At 55.0% G+C, this 13,120-nt stretch overlaps 1 protein-coding gene across 4 annotated transcripts in view; it reads right to left on the reverse strand.

Moving 5' to 3' along the window:
* The window catches only part of LOC136592632 (dynactin subunit 1-like), a 99,644-nt gene that overhangs the window by 22,164 nt on the left and 64,360 nt on the right, over positions 1–13,120 (reverse strand). For 2 of the 4 annotated variants that reach the window (XM_066588619.1, XM_066588618.1), the window contains exons 5-6: positions 305–496; positions 25–222 (exon numbers count right to left, since the gene is read on the reverse strand). In XM_066588619.1, the coding sequence (XP_066444716.1) occupies positions 25–222; positions 305–496 (390 nt within the window). Of the gene's footprint in view, positions 1–24; positions 223–304; positions 497–1,132; positions 1,154–7,810; positions 7,832–13,120 lie in introns of all 4 variants that reach the window. The other 2 variants (XM_066588617.1, XM_066588616.1) reach the window with 2 other exon arrangements.

Consider the following 13,120-nt stretch of genomic DNA (forward strand, 5'->3'; position numbering starts at 1 on the left):
TGCTCTTCCTCACGGGTCACCCACCTTCTTGGCCTCCTTGAGATGACGCTGGAGGTCGGCCTGCTGCTCCTGCATCTTGCTCTTCCATTCCTGGAGCTGCTCGAGCTGCAGCTTGGACTTCTCCAGCTCCTTCAGCTTGGCCTTGTCCTCGGCTCTCTTCATCTTCAGAGTCTCCAGTTTTTCCTCCAGATCTTTCACCTGAGCCCTCAAGTTCTCCTCCTCCTGCAGAGACCGCAATTATTAGGAAACCCCGAGATCGCTGTCTGCACTGAAGACGTGGGAACTAAGCAATGCCAGCCTTTACCTTGGAGGGTCCCGGGGCAGGCAGAGGGGCCACCGGAGAGGTCAGCGATGGAGAAGGGATGATGGGAGCTGCCAGAGGGGTCTGGGCTGGAGTGCTGGGCTCGCTGCTGCTGATCTCCCCACATGATGCCGACGCAGAACCAGAGGCCCCGGCTGTACCGCTGGAGGCAGCAGAGCTGGACGGGCGGGTGGGCTGTAAGCAGAGCAGATATTAATGGTCAGGAACATACGCAAGTCACCGCTTCATACCAGCGGCATAGAGTGCCGCTGCAGATGTAGCTACCGTCATACGAGGCAGCAAGAAGGCTGTGGTGTGTCCAAGTTCAGACAAGTGACAAACTCGCCTCTACTACATTACATCGCTTAGGTAGCTTGCTGTAGGCACAGATGGAAGATCTCCATAGAAGACTGATTTGGTCGGTGGACACTGGCTTAGACATCTCATCTACTAGCATGCTTGATGTAGCAGTGCCGATGCGCGGCGCACGGTGTAGGTCACACAATCATACAGTGATGGACAGAACGGATGGAGTCAAATGAGAAATCAAGAGATGCAACCACAATGTAAAAGTATGACAAGAAATAAAAAGGGTGCTAATACATACGCAACCCAGTCCAAGGACAGCGACGGCAGATACAGTCACCTATGTAGGGTGTGCGGTACAGTCACCACATCGTTACTGCAGGAAGCGAGCGCCGCTGCTGGCACACCATGACAGCTCATGGCAGCCCCCCCCCCCCTCCCAATGCACCAGGGTCCATGGAGGACGGTCACCGTGCACACAGACACTGGAAGGCGTTAGCTGCTGTGCCCGTCTCTTGCGCTCACCTTGGTGCGGCGGGTGGTGATCTGTGGAGAAGTGGCAGGAGGAGACAGACAGGAGGAGCGTCAGCAGCAGCAGGCGGGAGAGAAGACAGCGAGACAGGGTTATCCAGGAGCGCTAGCTAGACATCATGCCTGACTCCAGTCACATACAAAGCTGCACTCACCATCTGGCAGCTAGATTAGTTTTTTACTCCAGTCACATCCCAAGCTGCAGTCACTATTCTGCCACTACATCTGGTCTCATACTCCAGTCACATCCTGAGCTGCAGTCACTATTCTGCCACTACATAAGGTCTCATACTCCAGTCACATCCTGAGCTGCAGTCACTATTTTGCCACTACATCTGGTCTCATACTCCGGTCACATCCCAAGCTGCACTCGCTATTCTGCCACTACATAAGGTCTCATACTCCAGTCACATCCTGAGCTGCAGTCACTATTTTGCCACTACATCTGGTCTCATACTCCGGTCACATCCTGAGCTGCAGTCGCTATTCTGCCACTACATAATGTCTCATACTCCAGTCACATCCTGAGCTGCAGTCACTATTCTGCCACTACATAATGTCTCATACTCCAGTCACATCCTGAGCTGCAGTCACTATTCTGCCACTACATCTGGTCTCATACTCCGGTCACATCCTGAGCTGCAGTCACTATTCTGCCACTACATCTGGTCTCATACTCCAGTCACATCCTGAGCTGCACTCGCTATTCTGCCACTACATAATGTCTCATACTCCGGTCACATCCTGAGCAGCAGTCACTATTCTGCCACTACATAAGGTCTCATACTCCAGTCACATCCTGAGCTGCAGTCACTATTCTGCCACTACATAATGTCTCATACTCCAGTCACCTCCTGAGCTGCAGTCACTATTCTGCTACTACATCATGTCGCATACTCCGGTCACATCCTGAGCAGCAGTCACTATTCTGCCACTACATAATGTCTCATACTCCAGCCACCTCCTGAGCTGCAGTCACTATTCTGCCACTACATCTGGTCTCATACTCCAGTCACATCCTGAGCTGCAGTCACTATTCTGCCACTACATAAGGTCTCATACTCCAGTCACATCCTGAGCTGCAGTCACTATTCTGCCACTACATAATGTCTCATACTCCAGTCACATCCTGAGCTGCAGTCACTATTCTGCCACTACATAATGTCTCATACTCCAGTCACATCCTGAGCTGCAGTCACTATTCTGCCACTACATAATGTCTCATACTCCAGTCACATCCTGAGCTGCACTCGCTATTCTGCCACTACATAATGTCTCATACTCCGGTCACATCCTGAGCAGCAGTCACTATTCTGCCACTACATAAGGTCTCATACTCCAGTCACATCCTGAGCTGCACTCACTATTCTGCCACTACATGTCTCATACTCCAGTCACATCCTGAGCTGCAGTCACTATTCTGCCACTACATCTGGTCTCATACTCCAGTCACATCCTGAGCTGCAGTCACTATTCTGCCACTACATAATGTCTCATACTCCAGTCACCTCCTGAGCTGCAGTCACTATTCTGCCACTACATCTGGTCTCATACTCCACTCACCTCCTGAGCTGCAGTCACTATTCTGCCACTACATCTGGTCTCATACTCCGGTCACATCCTGAGCTGCAGTCACTATTCTGCCACTACATAATGTCTCATACTCCGGTCACATCCTGAGCTGCAGTCACTATTCTGCTACTACATCTGGTCTCATACTCCAGTCACATCCTGAGCTGCAGTCACTATTCTGCCACTACATAATGTCTCATACTCCAGTCACATCCTGAGCTGCAGTCACTATTCTGCCACTACATAATGTCTCATACTCCAGTCACATCCTGAGCTGCAGTCACTATTCTGCCACTACATAATGTCTCATACTCCGGTCACATCCAGAGCTGCAGTCACTATTCTGCCACTACATAATGTCTTATACTCCGGTCACATCCTGAGCTGCAGTCACTATTCTGCCACTACATCTGGTCTCATACTCCAGTCACATCCCGAGATGCAGTCACTATTCTGCCACTACATAATGTCTCATACTCCAGCCACCTCCTGAGCTGCAGTCACTATTCTGCCACTACATCTGGTCTCATACTCCGGTCACATCCTGAGCTGCAGTCACTATTCTGCCACTACATAATGTCTCATACTCCGGTCACATCCTGAGCTGCAGTCACTATTCTGCTACTACATCTGGTCTCATACTCCAGTCACATCCTGAGCTGCAGTCACTATTCTGCCACTACATAATGTCTCATACTCCAGTCACATCCTGAGCTGCAGTCACTATTCTGCCACTACATAATGTCTCATACTCCAGTCACATCCTGAGCTGCAGTCACTATTCTGCCACTACATAATGTCTCATACTCCGGTCACATCCTGAGCTGCAGTCACTATTCTGCCACTACATAATGTCTCATACTCCGGTCACATCCTGAGCTGCAGTCACTATTCTGCCACTACATAATGTCTCATACTCCAGTCACATCCTGAGCTGCAGTCACTATTCTGCCACTACATCTGGTCTCATACTCCAGTCACATCCTGAGCTGCAGTCACTATTCTGCCACTACATCTGGTCTCATACTCCGGTCACATCCTGAGCTGCAGTCACTATTCTGCCACTACATAATGTCTCATACTCCAGTCACATCCTGAGCTGCAGTCACTATTTTGCCACTACATAATGTCTCATACTCCGGTCACATCCTGAGCTGCAGTCACTATTCTGCCACTACATAATGCCTCATACTCCGGTCACATCCTGAGCTGCAGTCACTATTCTGCCACTACTTCTGGTCTCATACTCCGGTCACATCCTGAGCTGCAGTCACTATTCTGCCACTACATCTGGTCTCATACTCCGGTCACATCCTGAGCTGCAGTCACTATTCTGCCACTACATCTGGTCTCATACTCCGGTCACATCCTGAGCTGCAGTCACTATTCTGCCACTACATCTGGTCTCATACTCCGGTCACATCCTGAGCTGCAGTCACTATTCACCTGCAAAATGATGCTATATACTCCTATCACAACTAAAGCTGCATTCACACTTCTGCTGGCTTCCGGGGCTAATCTTTGACCTGTGTTAGGAGTCCAGTGGGTGGTCTAACTGATTGTCTCTATATGCAAATTATAGGGAAGGCTAACAGCGGCCAATCACTGCGTAGCACCGCCCACTGGACCCTGCACGTTAGAATCAGCAGAGATTTAAGGGGTTCTCCCCTGCTAGTTACAAGGGTCCCTTGAGAAAGTCCAGCTGCAGGGACCCTCAGTGGTCTGAAGTAAAATGTCGTAGAGTTTAAGTTTCCCTGCAGCGCCCCCAGAGGTCAAGTGGAGCATTACAGTGTCCACAGCTTTTTCGGCTTCATAACATAATTCTGGCAATTCCCTCCAACCAGCAGAAGGGGGCAGCTTTGGATCTAATAGCAGAGTTGTGGATGCAGCTCTGGAAGTGAGCAGAATATAAGACTGTAGGTGCAGCTCTGGATGGCACTGGAGAAAGTGTTAGACAAGTATTTACAGAGCGACTGGTCGTTGTAGGTCGCCCCCACCACATGCACAGGTTATATCATGCTATATACGCCTGCCTACCAGACAGTGGATGGCAGTGCCGGCCGGGCATGTCACCAGTTGGCATGCCAAGCAGCGCTGCACAGAGGCCTCTTTCACAGGCGGCATTGTTAATGGACAGCCCCCCTACCGGGATAAGCTTTAGTGCTGTCTGACAAGGCGGGGGGGGGGGGGGGGGGCCCGGACAGCCAATTACTGGGGGACTAGTGTGGGGTTCATCCTAGTACATGAGGGGTCCCCAACCTGTGATATTAGCCAGAAACGCTCATATAGTAGCATCCCCCCAATATCACAGGAGGACGGATGAGAAGAGGCGGAGTAACGCAGGACTGAAGCTCCTCCCCCCAATCTGCTACACTGTAATCATTCCTAATGTACGATGTGTAACATAATCTGTACCAACCACCGCCCCAGCCCGAAGGCATTCTAATCTGTACCAACGACCGCCCCAGCCCGAAGGCATTATAATCTGTACCAACGACCGCCCCAGCCTGAAGGCATTATAATCTGTACCAACGACCGCCCCAGCCCGAAGGCATTATAATCTGTACCAACGACCGCCCCAGCCCGAAGGCATTATAATCTGTACCAACGACCGCCCCAGCCCGAAGGCATTATAATCTGTACCAACCACCGCCCCAGCCCGAAGGCATTATAATCTGTACCAACGACCGCCCCAGCCCGAAGGCATTATAATCTGTACCAACGACCGCCCCAGCCCGAAGGCATTATAATCTGTACCAACGACCGCCCCAGCCCGAAGGCATTATAATCTGTACCTACGACCGCCCCAGCCCGAAGGCATTATAATCTGTACCAACGACCGCCCCAGCCCGAAGGCATTATAATCTGTACCAACGACCGCCCCAGCCCGAAGGCATTCTAATCTGTACCAACGACCGCCCCAGCCCGAAGGCATTCTAATCTGTACCAACGACCGCCCCAGCCCGAAGGCATTATAATCTGTACCAACGACCGCCCCAGGCCGAAGGCATTATAATCTGTACCAACGACCGCCCCAGCCCGAAGGCATTATAATCTGTACCAACGACCGCCCCAGGCCGAAGGCATTATAATCTGTACCAACGACCGCCCCAGCCCGAAGGCATTCTAATCTGTACCAACGACCGCCCCAGCCCGAAGGCATTATAATCTGTACCAACGACCGCCCCAGCCCGAAGGCATTATAATCTGTACCAACCACCGCCCCAGCCCGAAGGCATTATAATCTGTACCAACGACCGCCCCAGCCCGAAGGCATTATAATCTGTACCAACCACCGCCTCAGCCCGAAGGCATTATAATCTGTACCAACCACCGCCCCAGCCCGAAGGCATTATAATCTGTACCAACGACCGCCCCAGCCCGAAGGCATTATAATCTGTACCAACGACCGCCCCAGCCCGAAGGCATTATAATCTGTACCAACGACCGCCCCAGCCTGAAGGCATTATAATCTGTACCAACGACCGCCCCAGCCCAAAGGCATTATAATCTGTACCAACGACCGTCCCATCCCGAGGGCATTATAATCTGTACCAACGACCGTCCCATCCCGAGGGCATTATAATCTGTACCAACGACCGTCCCAGCCCGAAGGCATTATAATCTGTACCAACGACCGCCCCAGCCCGAAGGCATTATAATCTGTACCAACCACCGCCCCAGCCCGAAGGCATTATAATCTGTACCAACGACCGTCCCATCCCGAGGGCATTATAATCTGTACCAACGACCGCCCCAGCCCGAAGGCATTATAATCTGTACCAACGACCGCCCCATCCCGAAGGCATTATAATCTGTACCAACGACCGCCCCGGCCTGAAGCTGCACTAGGGATTATACACTGCGTATATCAGACCCATGGCGTAAAAAACCGTGACCCGTCCGAAGTCCCGCGTGCAGCTCTGTCCCACCGGACCGCAGGCGGATCCGCGGCGCAAGAATAAAAAACGTTCTACGGCAGAAAATCCCACCGAGCGGATCCGCAATGTTAACAGATTTTGCGCTTCAATGACTCATCATTATCAAGACCTTTGATTGCTGTCAGTGAACGAGAACATCCTTCCATCCTGAGCCAACTGCATCCAGTCCAGACAATGCTCTGTGAGCTCAACCTGTCGGCAGCAGAGATCTCTCCCGTCCCGATACATTATAACACATTGGATCTGGCTGATACATTGTATCAAACGGTTTCCATCCGTGTTCCCTGCACTGACACAATGTAACGCTGCACAGGCACAGCAGAGATTTGGGCTTCTGCCTCGTGTAGCTCACAGAAGATTGCCTAGATGTGCATTGGGACAAACCCTCAGCTGTGAGAAGAATGAGGTCTGGATGCAAGTAAGGACGCCCCATTCCCTGCCAGCAATCAGCGGTCTCAGCTGTGAGGCCGGTCGCCATCCAGTTTCCTGGCAGCAAGCAGAGATCCTGAAAACTGAGAAATTGATGCATCAAGTCTATTAGAAAGTTGCCGAACTTCTGGCTATATCTGGCGCCGCTCTGTGCTGGCGAGGGCATCCAACCCCACTGCCTGCCCATCTGTCCGGGGGTTAGTCTAATCCTACGACCTCCTGACATTGGGGGGTGTCACTACGGCACCCCGGTGTGCTGGCCTACACTGCGGAGCAACCCGAGATCATAAACCCATCCTTCACCCGCTCAGCTGAGGAGCCGCATGCAGATGGCACCTGCTGAGGAGCTGCATGAGCCGAAACAGTCACCGAGCCCCCGACCCGTCCGCCACAGCTCTATCCGATCCTGGGAAAGCAGAGTATCCCCGATGCTGCTGCACCCCGAGAAGCTGGGTGTCAATCCTTGTGGGAGCCCTATGCTCCACTCTGTCCCCATAGTGCCCATCACCCAGCTTTCCCAGGAGCGGATCCAACTAAGAGGACAATTTTGGGGAGGAGGGAATGCCCAGTATACAAAGTGTCTGGCACCATGCCAGAGACGGGCACCCATCCTGGCATCCCCTCTATGGAGGCCTCAATGAATGATGCTCTGCAGCTCCTCAGTAATAGAACATGCAACACAGGTACAGAGGGCACAAGACAGCGGGCAACGGGGGCGGGGAGCGGGTACCTTCCTGGTTGTTGGTGCCTGCTTCATGGTCACACAAGGACAAGGTGAGGAATAAAGAGAAGGAGAGGAAGAGTGTTAGGACATGAGATCACACGGCTGCAGCTTCCCACAATCACTTGCAAATGGCCGCAGCGCTTCTCTACGGAGAACGATCCGTTGCCGGAGATCTGGGCTACGCTCCCTCCTGCCAGTCATTGCCGGGATTCTCCATGCCACCACCCCCTCCTCCAGGGATGCGGCACCGGGAAGATGGAAGGATGGCGTCCCGGCCGACTCCCTGCTGCTCTGTGCAACCACCGCCCCGTGCGCCGATTACATCATCAGCGCCCTCCGCTCCCGGGAAGACCTTCTGTACGGCTTAATGGCTCCAACGCTTCTCCATATCCGAGGGGAGGGGAGCAAGAGAGGGAGGAGGAGGGGGGCGAGACACAAAGGAGGGGCGGCCGTACCCGGCAACCCGAGCGGCATCAGCCTGGCAGGGGAATTAATCTCTGGACCACTTCTATGCCGGGCGGCACGGGAGGGGTTAATGCCAGCAATGGCCAATCAGCTCGTCAGGATACGTAACCTGCGGCGCCACAACATTAAAAAAAAATAATAAAGTCGGCGAATGCAAAAAACAGTATAAATGGCGGCCGGCGCCGGGAGGTCGAGCGCAGGCTTCATGGTCATTACATCCGGATTCTGTAAGACGCAGTCATGTGACCACATAGAGCCGCACGGATTTAGGAGAGCGTTCTGACACCAAGATAGCTTCCCCCCCAACCGCGCGCCTGTACGGCAGACATTCATGAACACCAATGACGGCGAATACGGAGCTTCCCCCCCCACCGCGCGCCTGTACGGCGGACATTCATGAACACCAATGACCGCGAATACGGAGCCCCCCCCCCTCACCGTGCGCCTGTACGGCGGACATTCATGAACACCAATGACGGCGAATACGGAGCTCCCCCCCCCCCCCAACCGCGCGCCTGTACGGCAGACATTCATGAACACCAATGACGGCGAATACGGAGCTTCCCCCCCCACCGCGCGCCTGTACGGCGGACATTCATGAACACCAATGACCGCGAATACGGAGCCCCCCCCCCCTCACCGTGCGCCTGTACGGCGGACATTCATGAACACCAATGACGGCGAATACGGAGCTCCCCCCCCACCGCGCGCCTGTACGGCGGACATTCATGAACCCCAATGACGGCGAATACGGAGCTTCCCCCCCCACCGCGCGCCTGTACGGCGGACATTCATGAACAATGACCGCGAACACCGGGCTTCCCCCCTCACCGCGCGCCTGTACGGCGGACATTCATAGACACCAATGACCGCGAACACGGAGCTTCCCCCCCACCGCGCGCCTGTACGGCGGACATTCATGAACACCAATGACCGCGAATACGGAGCCTCCCCCCCTCACCGTGCGCCTGTACGGCGGACATTCATGAACACCAATGATCGCGAATACGGAGCTTCCCCCCTCACCGCGCGCCTGTATGGCGGACATTCATGAACACCAATGATCGCGAATACGGAGCTCCCCCCCCCACCGCGCGCCTGTACGGCAGACATTCATGAACACCAATGACCGCGAATACGGAGCTCCCCCCCCCCCCCACCGCGCGCCTGTACGGGGGACATTCATGAACACCAATGACTGCGAATACGGAGCTTCCCCCCTCACCGCGCGCCTGAACGGCGGACATTCATGAACACCAATGACCGCGAATACGGAGCTCCCCCCCCCCACCACGCGCCTGTACGGCGGACATTCATGAACACCAATGACCGCGAATACGGAGCTCCCCCCTCACCGCGCGCCTGTACGGGGGACATTCATGAACACCAATGACCGCGAATACGGAGCTCCCCCCCCCCACCACGCGCCTGTACGGCGGACATTCATGAACACCAATGACCGCGAATACGGAGCTCCCCCCCCACCGCGCGCCTGTACGGCGGACATTCATGAACACCAATGACGGCGAATACGGAGCTCCCCCCCACCGCGCGCCTGTACGGGGGACATTCATGAACACCAATGACCGCGAATACGGAGCTCCCCCCACCGTGCGCCTGTACGGCGGACATTCATGAACACCAATGACCGCGAATACGGAGCTCCCCCCACCGTGCGCCTGTACGGCGGACATTCATGAACACCAATGACGGCGAATACGGAGCTTCCCCCCCCACACCGCGCGCCTGTACGGCGGACATTCATGAACAATGACCGCGAACACCGGGCTTCCCCCCTCACCGCGCGCCTGTACGGCGGACATTCATAGACACCAATGACCGCGAACACGGAGCTTCCCCCCCACCGCGCGCCTGTACGGCGGACATTCATGAACACCAATGACCGCGAATACGGAGCCTCCCCCCCTCACCGTGCGCCTGTACGGCGGACATTCATGAACACCAATGATCGCGAATACGGAGCTTCCCCCCTCACCGCGCGCCTGTATGGCGGACATTCATGAACACCAATGATCGCGAATACGGAGCTCCCCCCCCACCGCGCGCCTGTACGGCAGACATTCATGAACACCAATGACCGCGAATACGGAGCTCCCCCCCCCCCCCCCACCGCGCGCCTGTACGGGGGACATTCATGAACACCAATGACTGCGAATACGGAGCTTCCCCCCTCACCGCGCGCCTGTACGGCGGACATTCATGAACACCAATGACCGCGAATACGGAGCTCCCCCCCCCCACCACGCGCCTGTACGGCGGACATTCATGAACACCAATGACCGCGAATACGGAGCTCCCCCCTCACCGCGCGCCTGTACGGGGGACATTCATGAACACCAATGACCGCGAATACGGAGCTCCCCCCCCCCACCACGCGCCTGTACGGCGGACATTCATGAACACCAATGACCGCGAATACGGAGCTCCCCCCCCCCCACCACGCGCCTGTACGGCGGACATTCATGAACACCAATGACGGCGAATACGGAGCTCCCCCCCACCGCGCGCCTGTACGGGGGACATTCATGAACACCAATGACCGCGAATACGGAGCTCCCCCCACCGTGCGCCTGTACGGCGGACATTCATGAACACCAATGACCGCGAATACGGAGCTCCCCCCACCGTGCGCCTGTACGGCGGACATTCATGAACACCAATGACCGCGAATACGGAGCTTCCCCCCCACCGCGCGCCTGTACGGCGGACATTCATGAACACCAATGATTGCGAATACGGAGCTTCCCCCCCACCGCGCACCTGTACGGCGGACATTCATGAGCACCAATGACCGCGAATACGGAGCTTCCCCCCCCACCGCACGCCTGTACGGTGGACATTCATGAACACCAATGACCGCGAATACGGAGCTTCCCCCCCCACCGCGCACCTGTACGGCGGACATTCATGAACACCAATGACCGCGAATACGGAGCTCCCCCCCCACCGCGCGCCTGTACGGGGGACATTCATGAACACCAATGACCGCGAATACGGAGCTTCCCCCCCCCCCCACCGCGCGCCTGTACGGGGGACATTCATGAACACCCGTGTGAATGAGGCCCAATCACTAGACACTTGTAGCCCAAAACCCGCACAGACTGGAGCCAAGGTCTCCCTCGGGGGAGGAACAAGTCATTCACGCACTAGAATTTGGTTGTCGCTATCAACAGTCTAATCCAAAGCCTCCTTGTTGCCCCGAGCAGCCAATCAGAGAGCAGCTCTCATCCCTCCAACTGATGCAGTGAGGTGAAAGCAGAGCTCTGATTGGTTGTTGTGGGCAACAGACAGGTTTTCATTGGACAATCCTGACAGGGCTTCATTTACCACACGGTCCGGTGCACCCAGCAACCAATCAGAGCTCTGCTTTCACTTGACCGCAGCAGTTGGAGGGATGAGAGCTGCTCTGTGATTGGTTGCTTGGGGTTTTCTTCTAGGGGGATCGGACCCTCAGCTTCTGCCAGGCTTTAGGATCAGCTGAGGCACAAGGTTTAACCCTTCGCCATCTGCAGCTGCTGTGTACATAGCAGTCACCCCTCCTCCTCCTCCCTGCTGGATATGTAAGGGTTAAGCTAATGTACAGAGAAGCCGTGAAGACCGTGAAGAAAGTGATTTGCAAAGAAATGAGCCGAGATGTTCAGTATAATCCCAGCCCGGGGTGAAGACTGACACTTAAAGGGCCAGTAACCGTCCAAGGCGAGAGCCGGACAGTCATAAACGGTAAATAGCCCCCTTGTTAGCCCCCCCCCCCCCCCCCCCCCCACCCCGGCCCTTTCACAATCTGCACTGCCCTGTATGGTAATTCTCCCCGTGACCCCGGAGCAGAAAATGACATGACAAGTGCTCCATTGATCAGCTTCAGTGTGAATCCACATTACATGGGAGAATCCAGCGATCGGAGCGACCTCCAACGAGGCCGGTCATCGGGGCTGGACTAGCCGGGGGCTCACCGCCAACCGCGGGGGGGGGGGGGGCTCATGTATACAGGGAATGGAGCGAGCGAAGAAAACATCCAGCAAAGGGGATCCTGTGGACAGAAACAACTCATCACTGAAAGGGGTCGGAGGAGGATGTCAGGAATCGTTCTGACCATGAAGCTCTGTACAGTTAAGAAAGCTGGAACCCCAACTAATGTGTCCGAACGCACAACTCGCCGTTCCTCCGCACGGATGGCTATAACAGTGGACGACCGGCTCCAGGCCATTGTGTAAGAGAAACAGAAGGGTGAGACTCCAGCGGGCAAAAGAGCGCAAAACTTGTATCACTGGGCAGCGGAGAAACATCTCCTGGTCAGATGGACCCAGATCTCTGTTGCTCCGTGCTGATGGGAGGTCAGAATTTGGTGCAAGAAGCATGAATCGCTGATCCCTTCCCGTCAGCCGGTCAGAGCATGTCAGCACCGCCATATAATCTGCAGCAACTACAAGAAGCTTCCTGTCCGCAGGGGCCGGTATTCCTGCAGGACGATGTCATCACCTGGTGGAATCTACACCACAATGAACTGCTGCGGTTATAGAGGCCAAAAGGAGCCCAACGCTACTAGATGGCGGTCATTACTAACATGGCCGCTCAGGGTACATGGAGGTTCTCAGATACATGGTAGTGATCGCGGGGCGATGGGGTGCTCTCTACAGATCACTCATTCTCCTCAGCTTGACATGGCTGATAACAGGGAATGATAGTGTGTGGAACACATGGAGAGACAAACTGTGGGCTTAGTGATGCTCTAAGTGGATTAGAGGCGAGCATCTGCTCCTGGGGGTGCAGGGGTTAATGCCGTCACACCACATGGGATTAGTGGCAAACAAGGGAGCAGATGGCAGGGATGGC

This window comes from Eleutherodactylus coqui, unplaced genomic scaffold (assembly GCF_035609145.1).
Source record: "Eleutherodactylus coqui strain aEleCoq1 unplaced genomic scaffold, aEleCoq1.hap1 HAP1_SCAFFOLD_32, whole genome shotgun sequence".
Lineage (NCBI taxonomy): Eukaryota > Metazoa > Chordata > Amphibia > Anura > Eleutherodactylidae > Eleutherodactylus > Eleutherodactylus coqui.